Source organism: Arvicanthis niloticus, chromosome 9 (assembly GCF_011762505.2).
Source record: "Arvicanthis niloticus isolate mArvNil1 chromosome 9, mArvNil1.pat.X, whole genome shotgun sequence".
Lineage (NCBI taxonomy): Eukaryota > Metazoa > Chordata > Mammalia > Rodentia > Muridae > Arvicanthis > Arvicanthis niloticus.
The window spans coordinates 54,726,535-54,750,067 of record NC_047666.1 but is presented as its reverse complement, the minus strand read 5'-3'; the positions used below and the strand labels follow the sequence as shown (position 1 = coordinate 54,750,067).

The 23,533-nt window shown below is 49.7% G+C and overlaps 2 protein-coding genes across 6 annotated transcripts in view; one reads left to right on the top strand and one right to left on the bottom strand.

Annotated features, from left to right (window-relative positions):
• Positions 1–511: 511 nt before the first annotated feature.
• Rassf4 (Ras association domain family member 4) overlaps positions 512–23,533 on the top strand; it is a 39,730-nt gene continuing 16,708 nt past the window's right edge. For all 3 annotated transcript variants that reach the window (XR_013112579.1, XM_034511777.2, XM_076940363.1), the window contains exons 1-3: positions 512–648; positions 12,513–12,606; positions 15,108–15,183. Coding sequence is in view for 2 of the 3 variants with exons in the window: in XM_034511777.2 (XP_034367668.1) it covers positions 12,545–12,606; positions 15,108–15,183 (138 nt within the window). In the remaining variant the exon portion in view is untranslated. The remainder of the gene's footprint in view (positions 649–12,512; positions 12,607–15,107; positions 15,184–23,533) is intronic.
• On the bottom strand, positions 20,129–22,291 carry Depp1 (DEPP autophagy regulator 1). Of its 3 annotated transcripts, none has more exons than XM_076940362.1 (2): positions 22,088–22,291; positions 20,129–21,255 (listed from the first exon to the last, which is right to left on the bottom strand). In XM_076940362.1, the coding sequence occupies exon 2, from the start codon at positions 21,229–21,231 to the stop codon at positions 20,614–20,616; it is 618 nt and encodes a 205-aa protein (XP_076796477.1). In that variant the 5' UTR covers positions 21,232–21,255; positions 22,088–22,291; the 3' UTR covers positions 20,129–20,613. The 3 variants fall into 3 exon arrangements, with proteins under 3 accessions (XP_076796477.1, XP_034367669.1, XP_034367670.1); XM_034511778.2 differs by having other exon boundaries at positions 20,129–21,236; XM_034511779.2 differs by having other exon boundaries at positions 20,129–21,233.

Here is a 23,533-nt window from a genome sequence, read left to right as displayed (position 1 = left end):
CTGCGACAGAGAGAGGAAGCTAGCCTTTTTAATTCACCAGCTCCGATTTCTTAATGCAGCTTTCTGAGAAACCACAACTTTGCTTGCAGGTGCCACCTGAACAATAAATAAATGTCCCGGGCTTCACGCACGCGAACACTCACACTCCACCCTCCCTAGGTTGCGCACAGTCTTGACAGTAGCGCCTGCGCAGAGGTCTTTGTTGAAACCCAAGTATCTGTGTTACCCAGGCTCCCTGGCCTCTGCCGGTAGACAGGCGGCCCCTGGGGGCCCAACCCTACTGCTTTCTCTGTGCATCCTGGGGTGCCCTCGAGGATTGGGTACTTAAGTGGCTCGTGGAGAGCTTAATGGTGTCCGTAAAGTTCGAACAAGAGAGCATATGCTCGGGGTCTTCTTGAGGGGGGATCAGTACCAAGCCCCCTGGAAGGAAGAGAGGGGCTGATAGGCACTGCTGTTGACCAGAGAGAAGGGGCGTGCCCAGGGCGGAGAGGGGCGTGTTTGGGGGCGGGAAGAGGTGTGTCTAGGGTGGGCTGGGGCGGACTTGATCCCTGCAGCAGATGCAGGGCTCTGGAGTCGTCTGTACCGGTACAATTCTGTTGCAGGCGAACTCTCTTGCTGGTGGCCTCTGGACCGCGCGATGACTGGCCGGTGAGTGATGCTCAGACTGCCAAGGTAGTGGGCGTCCTTGGAGCACCCAACCCTCGACCCTGGGGCCGCGATCAGACAGGGCGCTAGGGTCTGAGCACTTGTACCACCAGCCGCAGTGCGCGAGTCTCCTCCCCCTGCCAGCCTGGCGCACTGCGGGCTTCCAGCCGGGGCTGAGGGTGGCAGGGCGCCTAACATCTCCTAGGATAAGGCACTTTAGGGCTAAATCTTAGCAGGACACCCGAATCCAACGGTCAGCTAGAGCTGTGCTCACCTCATCCTCCTCAGCCAGCTTCCTAGAAACACAATCTTAGAGGCGGGAAGAGGGTTTCAGCACAACCTTAAGATTTTATAGCTGGAAAGCCAACGCGATGGTGATCCTGACACTTGTTTCACCATCGCTGTTGGTGCGGTGGACCAAAACCAAAGGGCTACACGATATGCCACTCACTTCTAGCTTCAGGGCTCAATGCCACCTGTCTCCTGATTGTTAACGGCCCTTTCTCCTCTTTGAGTTCCCCATTTCCTCCTCAGCACCTCGCTATCTCTCTGGAGCCTGAAGCCCAATATCAACAGTGTTTGTTATGGATGAAGCCCTAGGTTCATAGTTGTTTAACTGGAGCTGAACTCCAGTTTGAAAATAGAAAGGATTCGACAGGGTCTTACCCCGTCAGGGTAAGCTTTGAGCCCAGACCCTTCGGAAGGTTGAGTTGTTAAACCTAAAAATATGTTGAAAATACTTGAAATTGTCTATTATTATTATTATTATTATTATTATTATTATTATTATTAGTGTGTGTGTATGAGGGAGACAGACAGACACACCCACGGGGTTGGGGAAGGGAGATCGCATGTGCTTGTGAACCTGTGCATGCTGTGGGTCACATGCGTGCCATGGTGCATGTGTGGAGGTCAAGTCTGTGGAGTCATTTCTCCCTGTCCACTCTCCCATGACTTCTGAGGATTCAGCTTAGGTTCTCAGGCTTTGGCAGCTTACACACGGAGCCGCCTCACCAGCCCCAGCCCTTGAAACTGTTTAAAAGCAAACTATCAGCAACTAGGAAATGGCTGCTGGCCTAAAGCCTTTGCAGTTTCCCCAAACTTGTAGTTCCCTGAATCTCCTTCCTGCCTAAGGGATTTCCCCTGGGACATACCCTGAGAGAATTGGAGCCCTGCCCTCCCCCTTGCTTGACCTTTGGTAGCAAAGATGGACTGTGGTATAGTCCTGTAACCGCAGTCCTGAGAAGAGCCCCAGGGACACTCACTCTATACCAGCTGCCACTACAACTAGCCACCTCAAGGCCTAGAGAGGGCACAACAGTTGAGGTCACACACCAAGTCAGTGACAAAGAAGATCTCAGCCAGAATGTTTCTCTGAGTCGCAACAAATATTCTCAGCCTGGTAGCTGGGGCAAGTGGACACAGGCATCCTGATTGACTTACAGTTGTATGATCATCGGTGTGTGTGTGTGTGTGTGTGTGTGTCTGTTTGCATGTACACATGAGCATAGTCACACACATTTTTCTTGTTCAGGGATATAGGTGTTGTTTTCAGAGGAATCCATGTCCCAAGGGATTCTAAGACATAGCAACTGGCCTCCAGAGAAACCTCTCCTAGCATCTGTACATGGTGCACAGACTAGGCCAAAGGTCGAATGTGCAAAGCAGATATTACAGTGTTGAGAACAAGCTGGCAGCAGCCAGCACCAAGTAGTCAGGGGGTCTGCTCAACTGGGCTGCACTCCTGGACCCAAACAATCTTAGTATTTATTTGGCCCCAAACCATAGCTGGGAGAATTCCTGTTTTCATGAATCGTCTCTTCCATAGGTAGAGAGTGAGCCTGGGTTGGAGTGGTGGGGACACAGGGCCAGGAAGTATGAGAATATTGAATGAGGGGGAGAGGAAGGGTTGAAAATTACTTTATTACCTCAGCTTACAGGAAACAACACTGGAGGGCAAAAACCAGCAATCTGTCCAGCAGGTGTGTGGGTGGGGCCCTGCCTCTGGGCTGCAATTTACCTCAGGAAGTCACAAGGGGGGAGAGAGCTGCAGAGGGGACAAGAGCAAGGACCTGTGTCTTTGGAAGAAGAGAAACATTGCCAAGGATGCCTACATGGCAGAACGGGTTCATATAAGGTCATCAGGACCAGAGGAGTCACATGGCAGAGGTGGCCTGGCTAGGGAAGTTGCCGCCATGGGAGGAGTGGGGATTGTGATGGCTGTGCTTTGTCTGGCTTCCCTGGATCTCTGTCACCTCCAGCTGGCAGTGTACACATCCTCTCAGGGATTTCTCGGCTGGTGGGACTGAGCAGCCTAGGACAGGAGTAGGAGGGGTGTGGCCGAGTCAGAGGTGGGTCATGTCAGGGGACAGGAGAGGCCATTGCACTTGAGCAGCAGGAGAGGGCAGCGCTGCTAAGTGGTTGCCTGCTGTTAGTAGCAGGCTATCTAGGTGGCTATATAACTAAGGACAGACAGCCTGTGTCCAGCCGGATCCCCTCAGCAGACAGCTGGCTGCTCTCTGGGGAAGCTCAGGCTCTGTGAGGGCTGACAGGTGCTGGAATGGCCCTTTAGAGGTTCATTGTTTTCAGCGTCTGGACTCCTGTCCCCAGCATTAGGAGCAGGGGCCACAGGCTTTGCAGTTGTGCAAGGCAGTGTAGCCTGCATCTGCCTCCCTTCTGGCCTAGCAGCCCTCCCTGCTGGAGGCCCTCGGTTGCGTCTGGCCCTGTCTCCTTTGTCTTGCCGCTCAAACCACTTTATTTCTTAATTAATTTGCATTGACGAATTGTGTCAGGAAAGGTTAGAACAGAGATGGCCAAGCTCTCTGGTTTCACTAACCAACTTAAATTTTACTTTAGATGTTGACCCATTGCCCATATTGCCAAGTGAGGGCAGTACTATCTACATTGATCACAGTTTGGGAAGGACCCTCTACAGACTGAAAAGCAGGCCGCCCCTAGGCTCATAATAAAAGGCTGTTAGGTGCACTCAAGTCATTTCCTGGGTATTCCTACAGTGGTATCCATCTCCTTACTCCTCCTCAGCCGATCCAGAGGGACTAGGTCCCATAGTGATGTAAAGAATCAGAATCAGCCTTTCGGGGAAAGAAAAGGAAAGGGGGCCTGGACCTAGGAGTTGTAAAAGCTTCTGTGGCTTTTGTCGCTCCACTGCAGGCTGTGTGCCAGCTGTCACTGCCTCCGCATGCTGGCAGAACAGAGCAGTCACTGAAGCAGAAAGTCTGGACAACTCACCCATTGTCTGTTCATAGAGGGAAGGTAGCCAGGTATGCCATGCTGCCTGAGGCTCCTCTGAGAGGCAGAGAGCGCTTCTATCTGCCAGAGAAGTGAGCTCCGAGGCCTGAGCTGTGCTTGCTGGGGTGTAGGGGGGCGAGCAGGACCAGAACAAAGGCTGCTGGGGGAGGGGAGCAGCCCTGCTGAATTGGCCTGTCCGGTTATATCAGGGGCTGCTTTTCAGACTTGCCCGGGTGGCAGGCCAGGCCAACTGTACCCTCTCCTCTCCTGTTTCTACCAAGAAGCATTGATCTGCGCACTGAGTTCCAGATAAGATTATGGTTGTGGTTCTTTATTGCAAATGAGTGAAAGTAGGTCATTGGCGAGGCTTGTGTTTAGATACCATGTCCAGGGAACAGGGAGGTTCAGCTTTAAGGAAGCCGTTTCAAGAAAATGCCCCAAATAGAGAGACACTCCACTCGGCTTCCTGGCAGGAGTGGATGGATGTACACCCTCTTCAAGCTCTCCCTGGCAGCAGTGGTGTCTAAGTCACCCTTAGGTACACTGCCACTCACTGAGATACTGTGGGCTTGAGAGTGGGTGACAGCAGGCTCCAATCAACCCCGTGAAGGATCTTAAAGGCAAAACAGTGCTCACGTGTTACCAAACCCAGAGTTAGAACCTGTGCCCCAACTCAGCGGTGGCCTCCCATCACAGTACACAGATTCAGAGATCCAAGTTGAAGTGGAAAACTGAACAGGTGCATGCCTTTAATCCCAACACTCAGAAGGCAGAGGCAGGCAGATCTCTTGAGTCTGAGGCCAGCCTGGTCTACAGAGTGAGTTTCAGGACAGCCAGGGCTACTAGACAGAGAAACTGTCTAAAAAAAAAAAAGTGAAAAACAGAAAAAGGGGAATTTATTCAATTTGATCACATTGAGAGGAGGGACAACAAAAGCCAGAGAACCTCACAAGTCTGCTTTACCTCCATGGCCCTGAAGTGCAGTGGATATTTGAATAGAGGGTCGGGGATATGCCCTTCTATTAGACCTGTTTACGGTGTGGTCCTGCCCACCTTTGACCCGGCCTTGTCTGGGCTTTGGTTTGGTCCTCTAAGGTTGTGTAACCTGTATTAGGACTCCGTGAAATCTCTTTCTGAGAGATAAATTCCGATCTGGTTTTCCTTTCCCTTCTCTCAGTATGAGCTTTCTGGGGAAATTCTGATTTACTTGAGGTTCCTTGTTTCAATAGCCCTCTAGGCAGATTGAAAGATGCAACGCATCTGTAGAATATCTTCATTTCTGCAAGGCTGATTAAACAAATAAGGAGGGGGAGTCTGTGGGACATCCCAAAGCTCAAACTCTGGAGCTCAGTGGAGATGGAGAATGCTGTACCACTCAGGGAGGAAGTATTTGACATCCAGGGAAGCCAGGTGACTCACTGAAGGCCAGGGAGCTGATGAGAACTACTTAAATCATGTGTTGTTCCAGTACAGAGGCTGTTTTGCTAAAGACCCAAGGCTCCTCCCCCATGAGACTTATAACCTGTAGTCGCAGCCTATAATTTTGAGAGCCTATTTTGCTGAAATGGTGCTCCTTTCTCCCTCCAGCTCCTCTCCCCACTGCATCATGATTAAGTCTCTATGTCCTCTTATGACACTGTGCCATGCTCCTTCCCTGCTAAGCTTCTCTGTTTACCCTATAAGAAACCAGGGCCTTCCCCAGCTTCCATCCTGTCTCCTCTGAGGAGCTGATGCTATGTCCTTAGGGACCTGCTGAAGGGGAACAAGGGAAGCACCAAGCCATTACTTGGCACGCCAGTGGATGAGGTCTCTGCCAGCTCCTTACTGTCAGCCAAAGCAGTGCCCCTAAGTTTTGCCTGCGTACAGTTTTCATTTGAATAAGAGCTCTGCAGTGGAGCAAACAGCAAAGCCAATGGAGAGTAATATTCTTATCGCAGAGAGGGAAAAATCAAGGCTCAAAAGACAAAGCATGCATCTGCAGCCACCCAGGTCTCAGTAGCTCCCAGCCCTGTGCCCCGTAGGAAGGTCTTTCTGTTACTAACTAATCATTGCTTAACTTAAAGAAAATTCTACTTGCAGCTGCTTCTCCTGTGAATTAAAAGAGAGGAAGTATTCTCATTCTGAGGGAGAGTAAAGATACTGTGTGCTAAGGCAGGTCGTTAGTCCTAGGCCACAAACTGTCTTGCAAGTGTGTGCTTCCTTTGGTGTCCCTCACTCCCCCCCTCTCCCCCCCCCCATTAACTATTGTCTCCTCTCCTTCTCCCTCCCCCTTCTCTCTCTCCCCCTCCCTCCCTCTCCCCCTCTTCTCCTGTCCCCTTTCTCTGTTATTCACTAAGTAGCCTTTACTGCCCAGACTTCAATGTGACCAGGCTGGCTGGTGTCAAACTAATAGAGATCCACTGACCTCTGCCTTCTGAGTGCTTGATCTCTTTTCTAATTTAAATATATTTAAATGTATACAATTTTAATGGATCACTTTGTGATGTTAGTTAGTCTGGAATAGGTACAGTAAGAAATGCCTGAAACACCAGAGTCTTAGCCCAGCAGAGATGGCTTCTCTTTCCAAATGCAAATCCACTGTGAATGGGTCAAGGATTCTGAGCCACAGGCTCCCTCAGGGACCTGGCCTGAGCTTGTAGTGACTGTGACATTAGAACATGTGACTTTCCAGCTGGCTATGGCAATAGACAGTCACTGGGTCTTTTTCTTTAAAAAAGAATTTTATGGGGCCTGGAGGGATGGCTCAGTGGTTAAGTGTGTGTATTGCTCTTCCAGAGGACCAGAGTTCACAGTTTGAAATCTAGGTTCCATATGTGAGCGATTCCGAGGTAACTGTCTTTCTGAATCTGCCTTAATTCTCTTTATATCATGATCTCCAGCTCCATCTATTTTGTATCTTTTTCTTACCCCTGTGTGTCTATGGCAATAGAAACCAGTTCTTTTTCTTAACAACAACAACAAAAAGTTCATGGATGAGCTGACTTAGAACCCCTTAGGCATATACATAGGCGTGGCATAGCCGGGTCATACTCTACTTCTTTTTTATTTTTCTTGAATCTCCATATTGATTTCCATTGTGAACGCACAGACTGACTTTCCCACCAGTGGGAAATAAGAGGCCCCTTGCCCCACATTCTTGCCAGTATTTGTTTTCTCCATGACAGACATTCCAACTGCTTTGATTTGCATTTTCTAATGGCCAAGGATGTTGAATGCCTTTTCAAGTATTTATTGGCCATTTGTATTTCTTATTTCAAGGCCGGTTCCTTAGCCTGTTTGTGGATTGGATGGTTTGGGTTTCAGTGTTTAAGGGGTTTTTTTTTTTGGTCCTTTATGTATTTAGATCTCCACTTTGTAGTTGGTAGAGATTTTCCCCACATTCTCTGGGTTCCTTCACCCTCTTATCTGTTCCTTCTTCGTGTAACATCATCTGTCTGTTCTTGGGATTATTTCATAAGCTGCTGGCATTCTCTTCAAGACCCTCTTGCTCATGGGACTTGAGGTGTTTTGCCTGTTTTCCTCCAGCAGTTAAGGTCTCATGTCATTCTATACATAAGAATTAGTTTTCCTAGAACATTTGCTAGGCAGGCTGTCTTTCTGCAATGTTTGGTTTTGATAGACACTGTCATCAATATTGAGTTGTCTGTAGCTATGTGTTTTATTCTGGGTCATTTGTTCTGCTCACGGATCTAAGATCCGCTCGGCTATTCCTGATATGACGGCCGTGGGATGCGATTCGATTAGGTGTGGTTGTGCCTGAGGCTCTGCTCATCCTGCTAAGGGGCACTTTGACTATTTGAGTCTTTATCGGTGTTAGAGTTGTTTTTTCCAGTTTTGTGAAGGATGCCATTGAGGTTTGAGTTAGGATTGTGTTGAATGTGTGTTTGGTAATATAGCCACTTTCACAACACTAATTGTTGTGAAATAATTGTGAATAATAGATTGCTTAATTCTTGATGGCCAGCCTATTGCCAATGTTATACTAAATAGGGGGAAATTGGAATTCCGGCAAAATCTAGAGCAAGACAAGGGTGCTGTCTTTCTCTTCCTTTATTCAAAATATAGTATTTGAAGTCATAGAGAGAACAGTAAGAGAAGAGAGAGAAAGAAAAGTGAAAAGAAAGTACAGATTAGAAAGAAAGAAGTCAATTTTCCTTCCCGCCGCCTGCCCCCCCCCACACACACACACTCTGGGCTGGTGTCTCCCATTTGCAGACAACATGGTCCTCTCAAAGAATCTGCAGAAACCTCTCAGAACCTATACACACTCTCAGCAAAGTAATGGAATAGAAAGTTGAAAAAAAAAAGTGGGTTTTCTATACAACCATAGCAGTATTGCCAAGGAGGGAATCAGAAGGAAGAGTACCACCCACGATAGCCGCTAGATACCAAAACATGTAGGCATTCTCATGAAAATGGGTAGACCTGGAAAATACTACATTAAGTGAGGTAGCCCAGGTTTGGAGAAACAAATACTGCACATTTGCTCCCATACATAGAATCTCACTTCTAAATATCTTAGTATCTAATTATGTGTGTGTGTTCATGCTGGAGTGACTGGGTAGCTGTCAGGAAATGGGTTTTTTTGTTTTTTTGGGTTTTGTTGTTGTTGTTTGTTTGTTTTTTGGTCTTGTTTTTTGAGACAGGGTTTCTCTGTATAGCCCTGGATGTCCTGGAACTTACTTTGTAGACTAGGCTGGCCTCAAACTCAGAAATCTGCCTGCCTCTGCCTCCCAGGAGGCAAAGATCTGCCTTTGCCCAGCAGGAAACCAGTTGTTAATGTGCCATTAGGAAAGTGACCCACACATGTCCTTTTTATAGCAGAAAGGTAACATGATGCAAGTTCAGGGAGCTGGGAAAGACTGCTAATCATTTTACATAATTATTCTGAGGCAGCAATGGATTCTGCCCAAAGCACCAAACTTTAAGTGGCAGTACACAAAACCACAAAAATTCAGATTTCAGCTGGGTGTGGTGGCCCACACCTTTAAGCCCATCACTTGTGAGGCAGAGACAGGTGGATCTCTGTGAGTTCAAATCTAGCCTAGTCTACAAAAAGAGTCAGGGACAGCCAGAACTACATAAAGAAACCCTGTCTTGAAAAACCAAAACAATTCAAACCAAACCATTTACCTTTGAGTGAACCAGAAAAATCTACATTTTTATAAAAGGAATGTGTCCCCAGTTCCCTGTGGGCTCTGTATCAATTGTTCCTAAAGTAAGCCAGCTCTTTAATTCCTGTACATGGCTACATTTTTATTTTTCTTTCTTAGACATAATCTCATTCTGGAGTGGTTCTCAAACTCCTGTGTACCCAGACACCACTGGGGACCTTGAGAGGTTGGGTCCATGAGCTGGTGATGAGCCTGGGATGGGAGGGATCCAGCTCTGAGTGAGTGCTAGGAGTATGAAGGGGCCTTCTATGGGAGACTTAGGCGAGGCTCTGTATGACCCACCCCACCACCACCACCCATGCTGGTCCTTGATAAAGAAGACAGTCTTTGCTTAAGATGTATATATCTTACTCAGTGAGCCAGAGATTAAATACCTTTTGTAGGAAAGGATGCCCAGGAAGGGAAGCTCATTGGCTAAACACTCGGGGGCCTATATAGATACCTCATTAGCATGGAAAACTCTAGGTTCTGTGGTACCTATGTGACCAGTGTCATGATCCTCTTAGTGAGGTGTCATGGTCACATGCTCCAGAACAGGAAACTGGTGGGGAGCTAGTTCAAACTCATGCTGGTCTCAATTATGAGATTTACTGGGGTTCTGAACTTACTACTACCTTACCAGTTCTTCTGTCTGGTGGCACGGTCCACTACCTCACAGTGTGGGCTGTGTGTGGTGGGCAAAGCTGGAGCTTCATGGAGAACATGGGAGACACTGGATGAAGATGCAGAGGAAAACAAGGGAAACCCCAATTCTCATGATTTCTAAGGAAACTCTGTCCTTCATGTAATGTGTTTGCTTAAAACTTAGCAGTGTTGCCGGGCAGTGGTGGCGCACGCCTTTAATCCCAGCACTCGGGAGGCAGAGGCAGGCAGATTTCTGAGTTCGAGAGTTCAAAGCTAGCCTGGTCTACAGAGTGAGTTCCAGGACAGCCAGGACTACACAGAGAAACCCTGTCTCAGAAAAAACAAAAAACAAAAACAAAAAAAAAAACAAAAAAACAAAAAAACTTAGTGTTGTGCTGTGTGTCCATGGAATCAGTGCAAACCCAGAAACCCCAACACAGGGCATTCCCCAGGGCCGAACACTTCTGCTCAGGAGTGTTTAAGGAACTACCCAGACAAAGAGCACACCCACACTTTCGCCAAGCAGAGGGAACCAGGCTCTATTTTGAACCCCCTGTTGCTGGGCCAACGAGAATACACAGAAAGTCCGCAGCTCTGATCTCAGTTGAGGCCAGTGCTGCTTTACTGTGTAGGTCAAAGCCTGCCCTGCAAAGGGCCTGGCTTCTCCACAGGCCATGGCTGGGCTCGCTATAGAGTGGGCAAGCCTGTGGATGGGATAGTCCTAAGGTTGCCTTTAAACCTGTCTTCACCTGGTCCTCCCATTTCTCACTGCCAACAGTGATCCTCCTGCTTCCATCATCAAATGTCCATTTAGGGATAATGACCATCTTGAGGGTAACAGGCAAGGAAGGAGTCAGGGGATGAAGGGCAGAGCTTGCATTGGTACCGACGGTGTGCTGGGCTTCATCTTACTACCCCGCAGACAGGAAGGACCCTCAGTGAGAGTCCTCAGCCAGGAAGGGGTAACTCTTGCCTATCTCCACTTTCTATAATGGAAACAACCTTGATCGCAAATAAAAAGTGGGAAAATGGAGAAATCAATAGCTGGTAAGTTTTAAACTGAATGCCATTTTGAGGAGCTGATGAAATCTAACCATCTGACTTCTTCCTGCCGAGGCACAAAGCATCCTGTCCCTCATATGCATGCTGTGCATTACACACCTGTTAGAGTCACTTAGAAGCCATCTCTGTCATCAGACCAGCTGTCAGGGTATTAGTGCTTGAGTTTAAGGAACTTAAAACTCTTGTTTTACTTGTTTGATTTAATAATGTAATTATTAAATGCCCCAAAGACAGTTATGCTGTCTAGACCGACACACCAGAGAGAAGTGCACTGATCAAATTCTTCACCCATTAAGAAATAATAAGGTACTGTGTTGCTAGGATCTGGTAAAAATGGATCTTCTGTCCTATAGTCTGTCTGACTATTCTGACAGAAAAAAGAATCCACGTGAGATTTTTCTGTTTGTTTGTTTACCTAAAACTTTACAAGTTGTGGCCACAGTCCAGTCCAGTTTATAACTTAGCTGAGCAGGCATTCAATCACAGAGTGTGGGACCTTTCATGGTCTCAGGAACCCACTGGGGAATTCAAAGCATACCTGCATGACATAGGGGATAATAACTGTAATTCAAAGGAAGCCAGAAGGATAGAGAAAGGATCTTGTACTTCATATTCCATGAAAGCAGTATGGGTAGGCATGAAGTACTGCTTCCGTGGTTACAAGTGGAAAAGAGGCAGAGAGAGCTTGAATTTGAGTCTGTCACAGAACCCAAAGGCTGGATGCAGCTCCACATGGCTTAACATGGGTAAAGAATTTGAGCCATATAGAGTAGAATTAAGAGACCAGAATTAACCATCCAGACTCTTGTGTCTGAAGAGTAGTTCATTGGTTGAATTTTAGCTCCACCTCTGTCTTGTTTTCCTACTCATAAAGCGGGAAGATTGGTTACTGCTTTATAGTGTTATAAGGACTAGGCGATTCACAGAACTGCTCCGCAGTCCAGAAGGAATAAGTGAGACACAGATGTATCCCCCGGGAGAGCTGGCCCAAGGGATGGATTACAAAACAATTGATGGGATGGTGGGATCACCACCCCAGCTCAAAGGGAAAGGAAGAAAGAGGACCAGAGTAGCTTTGCAAGACTCTAGAAAAGCCTAGAAGAGTCCATCGTCTAGAATGTTCACCCAAGAGAAAAGAGTATGTGGCTTTAAATGTTTAGGGACTGATCTAGAGTCTTGGAGATCCCATAGATCTTTCTGGAGGGACAGGCAAGCTAACTCCTTGGCCTGATGCTGCCAGCTATAACCAGCCTGCATTTGGATGGGTATGACTTGAGGGTGGATAAGTGTTCTCACACCAGGGATGTTGATGCTGGACAACACTGAATGTGGCTCCTCCCTCATCAGCACATCTGTCCTAGCTAGTCAACTTGACACAAGCTAGAGTTATCTAAAAGGGGGGACCTTTCATTGAGAAAATGCCTCCATAAGATCCAGCTGTAAGGTATTTTCTTAATTAGTGATCGGTGGGGGAGGTCCTGGCCCATTATGGGTGGTGCCATCCCTGGGCTGATGGCCCTGTGTTCTATAAAAAAGAAAGCTGAGCAAACCATGATTGATGAACAAGCCAATAAGTAGCACCACTGCATGGCTTCTGCACCAGCTTCTGCCTCCAGGGTTCTGTCCTGAGTTTCTGCCCTGACTTCCTTCGATGATGAACAGTGATATGGAAGTGTAAGCTGAATAAACGCTTTCCTCCCCAAGGTGCGTTGACCAATAATAACTCTCCAACAACATCCCTTGTCATCTTTCTGACAGGTGACTTCTGGGTCTGAAGACGAAAGTTGAAGATGAAGGAAGATTGCTCGTCCAGCTCTCATGTGCCCGTCAGCGACAGCAAGTTCATTCTGAAGTAGGTTTGAGTGTGCAGTGTCAGGGTGGAGGGGGAGCTCTGTAGCCACCCGTGGCCTCCCCTGCAGGGAGGCCAGGATGTTGGTGCTAGAACTCGTCAGATGTGGCACTGTGCCCTGGGGACAGTGGTCGGTCCTTTCTTTGTGGGACTGCCCTTCTTTAGAGATCAAGGTATTCTTTGAGATATGAGTTTGCTCAAGAGGGTGGAGGGACCATGGAGCTCTACAGTGACTGCATTTAATTGTTGACAGACTAGAATTATATGAAAACTCTTAGTTTAAAACAGTTTAAGAATCCTGTTGTGGGTTTTAACGGAAAAAGAAGTGTACTTTGTTGATATATTTTAGCTTGGCTTATTTTTATTTACTCTGCCTCATAAGAACTACTTGGAATATTTTCTCTGAACTAAAGAGAAGCATATTTTTATCATATTTATTTTTGTGTTTATGTGTGTACGTGTGTGTGCACATGTGCGTGTGTGTTGGGAGGAGTGGAGGGGGTGCCAGGCACAGCAACTATATGGAGGTCAGGAATCACTCCCTTCATCCCCCATGTGGTCTCAGGAGTCAAACCCAGATCACCAGGCATGGCAGTGAGTACCTTTACCTTCTCAGCCATCTTGCAAGCCTGAGGATTTTTTTTTTTTAAGTTTTTATTTCATTTTATCTTGCATTTTGAGTCCCGAATATGAATACTCTCAAAAATTGGACATGATTAACTTCACATACCTGTGCATTTCCCAATACTTTTGTGTGCAGCCTTTGCACATTTGTGGCATGGGACAAGTGCAGCGTGGAATCCTCATGTATCGCTGCTGCTTCGTTGCACACGGTTACCCCTGTTGGTTTCCGCTCTCCACATCATACACAGGACACACCTGCCCCGAGCCCCAGGATGTCACTGTCCTGTGCTGTGAGTGGGCTTGGGGAGGCTGCTGGGGAAGTGATAGAGCAGCCAGGTCCAGCCAGGGACCGTGGCTGGAAGTCAGAGCACACTCTAGTTAACAAGTGCTTCACACACAACAATGTACCAACTCACACTGATCCCGTGGTAATAGGTGGGCATCCTGGATGCTCAGTTCAGCAAGCATAGCCCGCGAGTTTTACCTGCCCGCTTCCCCTTTTCAACCTGCTGGGAGGCTGAACAATCACGCACATCTCATACCCCACCGCCTCCTAGCCGAGACCCACGGCTGTGCCGATTTTCCTTGTCCTGACCATCAGCACAATCGCTTCCCAATGTGCTGGAGCAAGTGTTTGAGCAGAGTGGCCTGCTTGGGCCCTGTCACCCTCATCTCAGGACCAACCTCTGGACAGTCAAGACAGGAGGCAGCTGGTGATCCAAGCCACTGAGATCTCCTGAGGCAGCGGGACACAGGGGAGCACAGGGAGACTGTTAGGACTGCTCATAGACAGTAGTGAACATGTACACATGCTCTATAGTGAACATGCACACATGCCCTATAGTGAACATGCACACATGCCCTATAGTGAACATGCACACATGCCCTATAGTGAACATGCACACATGCTCTATAGTGAACATGCACACATGCCCTGTAATGAACATGTACACATGCCCTATAGTGAACATGCACACATGCCCTATAGTGAACATGCACACACACGCTATAGTGAACATGCACACACACCCTGTATTGAACATGCACACACACCCTGTAGTGAACATGCACACACACACTATAGTGAACATGCACACATGCTCTATAGTGAACATGCACACAGGCCCTATAGTGAACATGCACACACACCCTATAGTGAACATGCACACATGCCCTATAGTGAACATGCACACACACACTCTATAGTGAGCATGCACACACGCCCTATAGTGAACATGCACACATGCTCTATAATGAGCATGCACACAGGCCTTATAGTGAACATGCACACACACCCTATAGTGAACATGCACACATGCCCTATAGTGAATATGCACACACGCTCTATAGTGAACATGCACACACACCCTATAGTGAACATGCACACATGCTCTATAGTGAACATGCACACACACCCTATAGTGAACATGCACACACGCTCTATAGTGAACATACACACATGCTCTATAATGAACATGCACACACACCCTATAGTGAACATGCACACACACCCTATAGTGAACATGCACACACACCCTATAGTGAACATGCACACACACTCTATAGTGAGCATGTACACAGGCCCTAGTGCTTCCTGTGGGTGGGAACCTGCCTGGGAATTTCGCTTGCTTCTCAGCACCTTTGCCTTCTCTGCCTCCTCCTCCAGTTCCTACAGGGGCCGAGATGCAGAAGCTGCTGGGGGTGAGAGGTCAAGTGTCATGGTGGGACAGTCGGGTCTCTTGGTTGAGTAGACATGGTTTCAAAGATGTACACTACTACATTTATTTTACAGATGAAGAGAGTGAGGTCTGTGGTATCAACGATGCCTGAGGGTGGCTTCTCCACTCTCCCAGTGTCCATGTGTGTCTGTGTCTTTTTAGGTCAGAACTCTTGAGTCTGCTCAAAACCTACAACTGCTACCATGAGGGCAGGAGCTTCCAGCTAAGACACCGAGAGGTGAGACCCATAACCCTTTTCTCTGGAAGGGCCGCCATCTGTCCTGAGTTGTGTAGACTGCTGGGGTTTGCATCTTTGCTCCCAGGGGAGTTATGCAGCTTAACCCCTTCAGGGCCAGTTGGGCTCTTGTCAAATTTCCTGGCCAAGGAACCAGATAAGAGCACACAGAGTTGGGCCGGGGTGTCTCTGTGAGGTTTCCTAGCAAGGAAATCACCTGTACCTACACGAAGCGCTGCACTTGTGGGTGTGAAGTCTTGGAGCCTGTCTAGCCCCTTCTTGCCTCTGCCTATCTTGCTACTCGGTGGGAGGGTGAAGGGAATTTGGTCCCTCTGTGCTCCTCACACACTTCACACACAACAGTGTGCCAGCTCCCACTGATCCCATGTGGAGAAGAAAGCATTCTTGACACGAAGCTCAGTGAGTGTGCCACACTAGTTTTGTATTATATGGATGCTTCACCTATGGCCTATGGAAAAAACCTACGGCCTATAGGAGAGGGTATAATAGAAGGTGGGACATCCAGGAGGCAGAAAGAATTCTGGGATAGACTGAGGGGCAGGAGATTCCCCAGGAAGTTGGGATGAAACAACACGTGGTACCTGAGCACAGGTAACCAGCCACGTGGCAGAATGTAGATCAGGATAAATGGGTTACATCTTATGATCTGGTTAGAGAAGAGCCTAGCTATGTGGCCAAGGTATTTGTGAATATATTTTGAGTCTGAGTCTTAGTTCTGGGAGCATAGGACTGGGAGGAAGAACCAGACCGAACTTATACAGTTTTGCCAGCCTGTTTTCCCCCAGCCACCCAGCCACCCAGCCACCCAGCCACCCAGCCACCCAGCCACCCAGCCACCCAGCCACCCAGCCACCCAGCCACCCAGCCACCAGCCCCCAGCCACCCAGTCACTCAGCCACCCAGCCACCCAGCCCCCAGCCACCCAGCCACCCAGCCACCCAGTCACTCAGCCACCCAGCCACCCAGCCCCCCAAGCCACCCAGCACCCAGCCACCCAGCACCCAGCCACCCAGGCATGCAGCACCCCAGCCCCCAGCCCCCCCAGCCACCCAGCCACCTAGCCCCCAGCCACCCAGCCCCCTCAGCCACCCAGCCACCCAGCAGCCCTAGCCCCCCAGCCCCCCAGCCACCCAGCCACCCAGCCACCCAGCAGCCCCAGCCACCCAGCCCCCCCAGCCACCCAGCCACCCAGGCATGCAGCACCCCAGCCCCCAGCCCCCCAGCCCCCCAGCCCCCAGCCACCCAGCCCCCAGCCACCCAGCCACCCAGCCACCCAGCCACCCAGGCATGCAGCCCCCCAGCCCCCCAGCCCCCAGCCACTCAGCCACCCAGCCACCCAGCCCCCCTGCCCCCAGCCCCCCAGCCCCCCAGCCACCCAGCCACCCAGCCACCCAGCCACCCAGTCACCCAGCCACCCAGCCACCCAGTCACCCAGCCACCCAGCCACCCAGCCAGGTGTCGTGGACCGCCTTGCCTGTGCCCCTCACTGAGGCATCCTCACCTCAGAAGCAGTGTCTTGTGTAGATCAGTATCAAGCTCAAATGACAAGGGGCATACGGGGAGTGGGTCCTAATTAAAGGGGAGAGCCACCTTATCAGAAGCAACCCAAGGATGCAATTCGAGAATGTGGCCCTGGTACAGAAGGAATTTCCAGAAGAAGCTAGGTATCTGGTATTCATGCAGGATTTCTTAAACCTTTAAACACTCTGGGGAGTGTCTAGCAGGGTCCAGGCTAGGATCTACTCGAAGGCAGATCAAGCCAGCCCTGGGCTTCCACCATCCACAACCTCACAAGGGTACTTTGGTTATGGCTTTGTACTCTCAGTTGTGTCTAATCCTGGACATTTTACAGTACAATGAGAAGGCTCACAGTGTGTGGGGCTGTGTCTCACACGTGGGCGTGGGTCCTGTTGGGCTGAGTTGTGGGTTCTGCGTGTCTGCTGCCCCAGGCGACTGGAGCTGTGGCTCAGGAGGCAGAATCGGGGGAATTTGACTGAGTTCACTCCACAGGGCGCCGGGCAGACGAAGGGCAGATGAAGGGCTAGGGGAAGCCACAGGGCTCCACTCCGGGCTTAGGGAGATCCCAGTCTGAGGTCTCTCGGGGGCGGAGCTCTTGGGTTGGGACCTCCCCCGGGCAAGGAGGCAGAGGGATCGGCTGGTCTCAAGCCCTTGGGCTCCCAGAATAGTGTAAGGATTTATTTGGGGTATTTCCATGGTTGAGATCCCGTTGCCTGCTGGAGATGCTTCATTTTCCAGTGACTGAAAAGGGCTGGTAGAAACTCACAGAGGCCTCTGCCAGGTCCCTGAACCTCTCTCATATTGCTTATTCATCAGCCCACAACCTTCTGAGGGACTAGACTAGATCCAGCCGAACAGTATCAGGCAGGCCATGGACCAGGACAGCTGGGTTTGGTCCCTCCTCTCATGTAGGGTGGGAGAGGCTGCAGATTCCTAGTCCAGGCAGGGCTGCACCACCTGTGCCATCTCTAACAAACGCCCTGAGCTCTATCTTATCTTGTCATGCCCTCCTGACCCACCCAGCTTTGGGCTTTGGCACCAGTGCTGATGTCTCCAGAGCAGCAGGGCCCATCCCCCTGCACACCTCCCCGCCCACCCCCCTGCCAACCCCCATCCCTCCCAGCTCTACACAGCCTCTTAGGGCTCTGACCTGGCTCTGCTCCCATAGCCCTACCTTCCATCTTAGGTTCTACTGGCTCTTTGCCCATCTGAGTGGTGAACTTCTGGGTGCTGGGACTGGGCCCCCTTGGTGCTGAGTATGCCGGGTCAGGCTCTGTACAGGGCTCGCAGGTATAGACCTGGGCCATTCAGACTGGGAAAAGAGCCCTGAGGTACGGGCTCAGTGTGAGGGGCAGCAAGGGAGGAGGTAAGTAAATGCAGTTAGAGAGGCTTTGGTCTGTGACCTGTGCTGGTAAGTGGGGGATGTGTGCCCACCACAGACTGCCAGCACAGGCACAGGGTGTAATGGGTGGGTCTTTGTTGGGTTTCCCTTCCTTACCCTTGGGGGTTTCTGGGACTGATGTTTCTAAGGCTGGGGTGGTTCTCTGCTACTAAGGCTGGGGTGGTTCATGCCTTGTTGGAGGCATGAATTGTGAGTCACTGACTAGATCTCAGATATGGGGGCAGTTACTCTTGATCCTAGGCTATAAGGTACCTTCAAGTGCTGAGGTGCTCACCACTTGGGTGTGCCCTGGAAGAAACCCTCCTGGTTGTCCTAAGCCTTGCTTGCTGGTAGCAACTACAGCCTGACTGTACAGTTTGGGGACAAGCACCCTCACCGCCATGTGAGAAGCCTGTAGAGAAATGAGGTACATCTGAGGGTGGGACCACACTGTGGGACAGCTCTTTCCCAATGACCTTTCTCCTAATTACTAAGAGCTAGGGGGAGCACTATTGCTCTCTAGAGGATGGTGTGCCAGCCCCCTCTACTGTAAAACTTGCCTTTAGGATAATTTTGCTTCGTCACAGTGAAAAGCGTAGAATACTCAATACCTTTTGAGGTTGACTGTCTTCAGCTTAATGATATATAATGCTGATATATAAATCTATTAGGGTGATCAGAAACTTACTAATCCCACTCAAGCTGTCTGATCAGGATTTCCCAACCAGCCTCGATACTAACCGTTCAGTAGTTCATAGTCTCCCCCTGGTGGCCATGCACCATACTGCATCCAGTTTTATTCTCCTCTAGATTTCTGGTGTGTAAGACACACTCAGTGTATCCTCATACACTCTGATCCTTCCTTAGAAGGGTGGGACTGCCCCCTCTCTTGGGCCTGGAAGATCACTTAACCCTGAAGTAACCCTGGGCCCTTCCATCCTGAGCTCTACACAGCTGTTTCCACAATGTGTAGTTGGTATAACTAGACTGTCCTGTGCTCAGCGGCTTGGGGACACTGCCTTCCCCAGATCTTTAGTGGACTCCACTGGGTGGGCCCAGGTGTGGAAGGGTGCTGTGGGGCAGAGCAGCTTCTCAAGTTACTCTGTAGCATCTTCCACATGGGAGAATAATTGAGCAAGTTCCCTGACTGTCTGTACAGCAGCATGACTTCTGAGCCAGTGGAACATTCACTAATGCCGTGCCAGTTGTCAGGCGCCTCCTTCTGACCCCATTTCACACTGCTTTGCTTTACAGAAGGGGGCATGAAAAGGCTTGGTGTAGCAGCCCATCTAGTCTCCGGCCAGGTACCCTCTCTGCAGTAGGTCCGTCTTCCTATCACACATTTGCCCCAGCAGGTGCTGGACCTTGAGTCCTGATTCTTTTACGATCTCCAAAACCACACCTACCCCTCTGAGAAAGGAAACCCTCCTATCACCGACTCCCTGTCTTCACCCTCTTTCTTGGCAGAGGCCTCCAGGAGCTGATATTCTCTCGGCTGTGGGGACTCAGTGCTGGTGTGGATTTCCAGAGCCTTAAGACATTCAGACTTAGACAGAATGAGGTGTTTGGACAACTGCCTGCTGTGCCCCTGTGGAACAGGGCCTAGGTGAAGCTGGTGGGCACATGCAAGGACAAGCAGAGATGAGGCCACTAGACCTAGGTATGTGGCAGCCTGCAGCCTACGTGCTGCATTCTGTTTTGGCCCTGAGCATGGGAATTCACTGGTACTGCAATGAGATTTGGGCACTGGAGCCAAGACAGCAGGTTCCCTGGGTACCTAGGTGTCAGTCCCTATGAAACACAGTAGTACATCTGCTGAGACCTCATGTCTTTTGTTGGGCCTCTGGAAATATATGTCTGAAGATAGAGCATAGAGGCCAGGCCCTTCCCTGGAAGCCTTTAGGACAGTGGTTTTCAACCTGAGTCACAGCCCCTTTTGGGGTTGAACAACCCTTTCACGGAGTCACCTAAGACTATTGGAAAGTACAAAGGTTTACATTATGATTTGTAACAGTAACAAAATTACAGTTATGAAGTAGAAACAAAAATAATTTTATGGTTGGGGATCACACAACATGAGGAACAGTATTAAAGGGTCACACATTTGGATGGTTGAAAGCCACTGCTTCCGGGAGCTGAGACACATACCCTGCCCTTGGTCCTTTGCCCTTGGTTTCTCATGAGGCTGTGGTGGCCACCCAGAGTACAGCCCACATCTCCTCATTAGAGAAATCTGTGAGGTGGTCATTCCAGCTACACTCACTTTACCCATGATGAAACCAAGGAATAGAGACACTAAGTCTCTTCAAGGTCATGGGCCAATCAGTCACAAACAGATGCTACCAGTCACGTTGCATCGTGAGAGCTAGACTGTCATCACTCTTTGGAGGATGGGTCTCACTAGGAGTTGCTCAGTCCCTGCAGACCTACCAGAAAGTGTCCACCACAAGAGAAAGAAGCCAGAGAGGCCACAGGACCCACCATGTTCTTTATGAGTTTTTTCTGGGGAGGGGTTAGAGTTCATGGATCACTGGGAGATGCAAATAGAGAGTGCCTAGGATGCTGCTGGGGCGAGAGCTGGAGACAGACGCTAAGGCCTGGCAGGGCTTTCTAGAAGTCCAGCTTTTCAGGTTGGAGGTCTGGTGCCTGTGCCCTGGTTTTCTTCCCAGAGAGTGCTCAGGTACCCTGGCCTCACAGAGCCTCCCCGTGTCCTTGCCCATCTGTCTGTGCACACCCCAGTGATCTGAAGAACCAGTCCTGTTGGGTAGATCTCTTCCATCTGTCTGCTGTTCCTGGGACTTCCCAAAGAGCCAGTCCAGAGGGTTACCAGTGCCAGGAGGGGGCAGTGTGGGCTGTAGGCTGCTAAAAGAAGGAGAGCTGTCTCCTAGAGACTCAGCCTGGAGCCTCTTCTCTCCAGTCCAGGCTGGCCGGCAGGGTCTGTTGGGACGGCTCTGGGCTGTGACCTTGTCCAGCACTGAGGTGGGCTGTGCCAGCTGACAAATACACCTGACATAGTCATCCAGGCTGGGAGAGGCAGGGGGCTCCTGCCCAGGTGCCCCATGTGATAGCTCTTCTGAAGTTTCCCGAATCGTTGGCAAATGGGGCACAGGCAGCAGAAGCCGGGACCTCATGGCTGCTGATAAAGCAAAAGCAACCTGTTAGCCAAGAGAAAAGCAGTGGTGAGGGCCCACCATGCCACCCTGACATCCTCCTACTTCCTCTCCCTCATTGTAGAGGCTACACGGGGCTTGGGTACCCAGAAAGCAATAAGAAACCTGCAATTCTGAGACCAAGGCTCACCCCCACAGGCTCACCCCCCCCATTCTTCCTGCTAACACCAAAATATGCAGCAAACTAAGACTTCATCATTAGTGTAATTTAAGAATACCCAGATAATTGGGGCCGGAGAGATGGCTCAGCGGTTAAGAGTCCTTCTTGCAGAGAACCTGAATTCAGTTCTTAGCACACATGGTGGCTCAAACCATCTATAAATCAAGTTCCAGGGGATCTGACTGGTATGTGTATAGCATGCATACATTAGTGTAGGAAAAATATCTATGCATATAAAGTAAAATAAATTAATTAAAAATTTTAAAATGAGGAATAAACAGGTAAGGAACCAGCGGGTGTTAATGTAGGGTCAGAGAACACCCAAATTTTAAATTCATCTCTGCCACTTGGTGACCTGGAGATTTCCACAATGTCCCCTCTCTAAACCTCTAATTACCCATCTGAAAAACAGGGTTATAACAAACTGGCAGGAATAGTATGGGAAATTCCCGGAATCATAGCTTTGACATCACAGATCTCCTATAAACACAAAGGCCTTGGATAAACACCTTAGTATCATAGTGGTCAATGGCACCCACCACCCTGCTCTCTAACCAGTAGCCAGGCTGTGAAAGCTCAGAATGAGAAATGCTCTCAGAGATAAACTACCCCCCATGTTTTAAAAGCGTCAAACCAAAGGACAGATGCTCTTCTTACCTGTAAGTCAGCAGTCGGGGTGTCAGGGAGTCTAGATGGGTAAAGGTTGTCTATTTCAAAGGAAGCACCAGAGGCTGGCAGTCACAGCCGAGACTCTAGCTCTTAGTCCCTGGGAAGAGGACAGTCAGGACGATGTACTGTGGTTTCTTCCCTGTGCTGTCTGGCAAACCCAACACCCGTTGCTGCTTTTAAACGGTTCCTCCAGTCATCAATCACTGTCAGGAAAAGCTCAAAATAGCAGCGCTTCAGAAGGTTCTCAGAGGAAAGCACAGAGGGTGGGGCTTGGCCCAGCTGCCAGCCTGGAATTTGTGTATGTGCCTGCAGGAGGTTGGGAAATATTTACACTGTAGGGTGAGGTGTGGGGCAGCCACCACGCCTGACTTAGACAACTTCACTATGGCTAGAGACCAAAGCCAGCTTAGGGGGTACTGGGAGAGCCTGGGAACACCATAGGACCCTCACAGGCTTCCACCCCTGTCTGGTATAGCACGGTATTCCCTACTTCAGATTACACCAGCACCTGTGATCCTGTGACACACTGGCCTTGTACTAATTTTTGCTGAGTCCCAGGCCTGCACTCATGACCGTGATAACACATGAGCCTTGCAGGGTGAGAGACATCCCCTTACACAGGTGCCAGGGCAGCCCAGTGGTCTGGCTGGCTTCTCTCATAACATCTCAGAGGGGATGCTTTCAAGGAGAAATTTGATTGCCCACTGTTGGCTGGACATGTGCCAGTGATGGCTGATGGCATAGCAAATACCGTGGACAAATCACCACTTGTGAAGCCTGTTTCCCAGAGAGAAGGGTGATCAAGTCATCAGTGGGCAGGTGCAGTGACTCAGCACTCATGATGGCTGCAAGGAAGAGCACAGGCGGACTATGGAGCAGCATCACAGGCTGTTCCTATAGGTGGGACTGTCAGAAATATCTTCTCTATGGGTGACATTGGTGCAGAGATCTAAAATCACTGGGGCAGGACATGCAAAGGCTTTGTGACAGTGATGTGCTGGACACACTCAGAACAACAGGAGCCTGTGTGCATGGTCCAGGTCAGGTGGGCCAGAAGATATCAAAGCAAGGGCAGGGCACTGCAGGTTTGAGTAAGGAGCTGCCATGTGCAGGCTAATAACAGCGGCTGTGAGGAACCAGGGGACTCCAGGGTTGATACCAACATAGCCGAGGCTGAAGGCAAGGTGGGCATCCCTGGGAAGAAACTAGCAGTGCATTTCTCAGGCCTCAGAGCCTCTGCTCACCTGCCCTCAGAAGCAGGAGGAAAAGGAGTTACAGAGGGAACAGTATGTTCAGGTCTGATACATGAGAGCTGGACCGACACTAGCCTCCTACAGCGTGGAGCACTGCTGGTCCTGTCCTCTGCATTCCAGTGTGGCATTAGCACGGGTAAAGGCGTGGGACACTGGAGATACTGAACAATAAGTCAAGGTG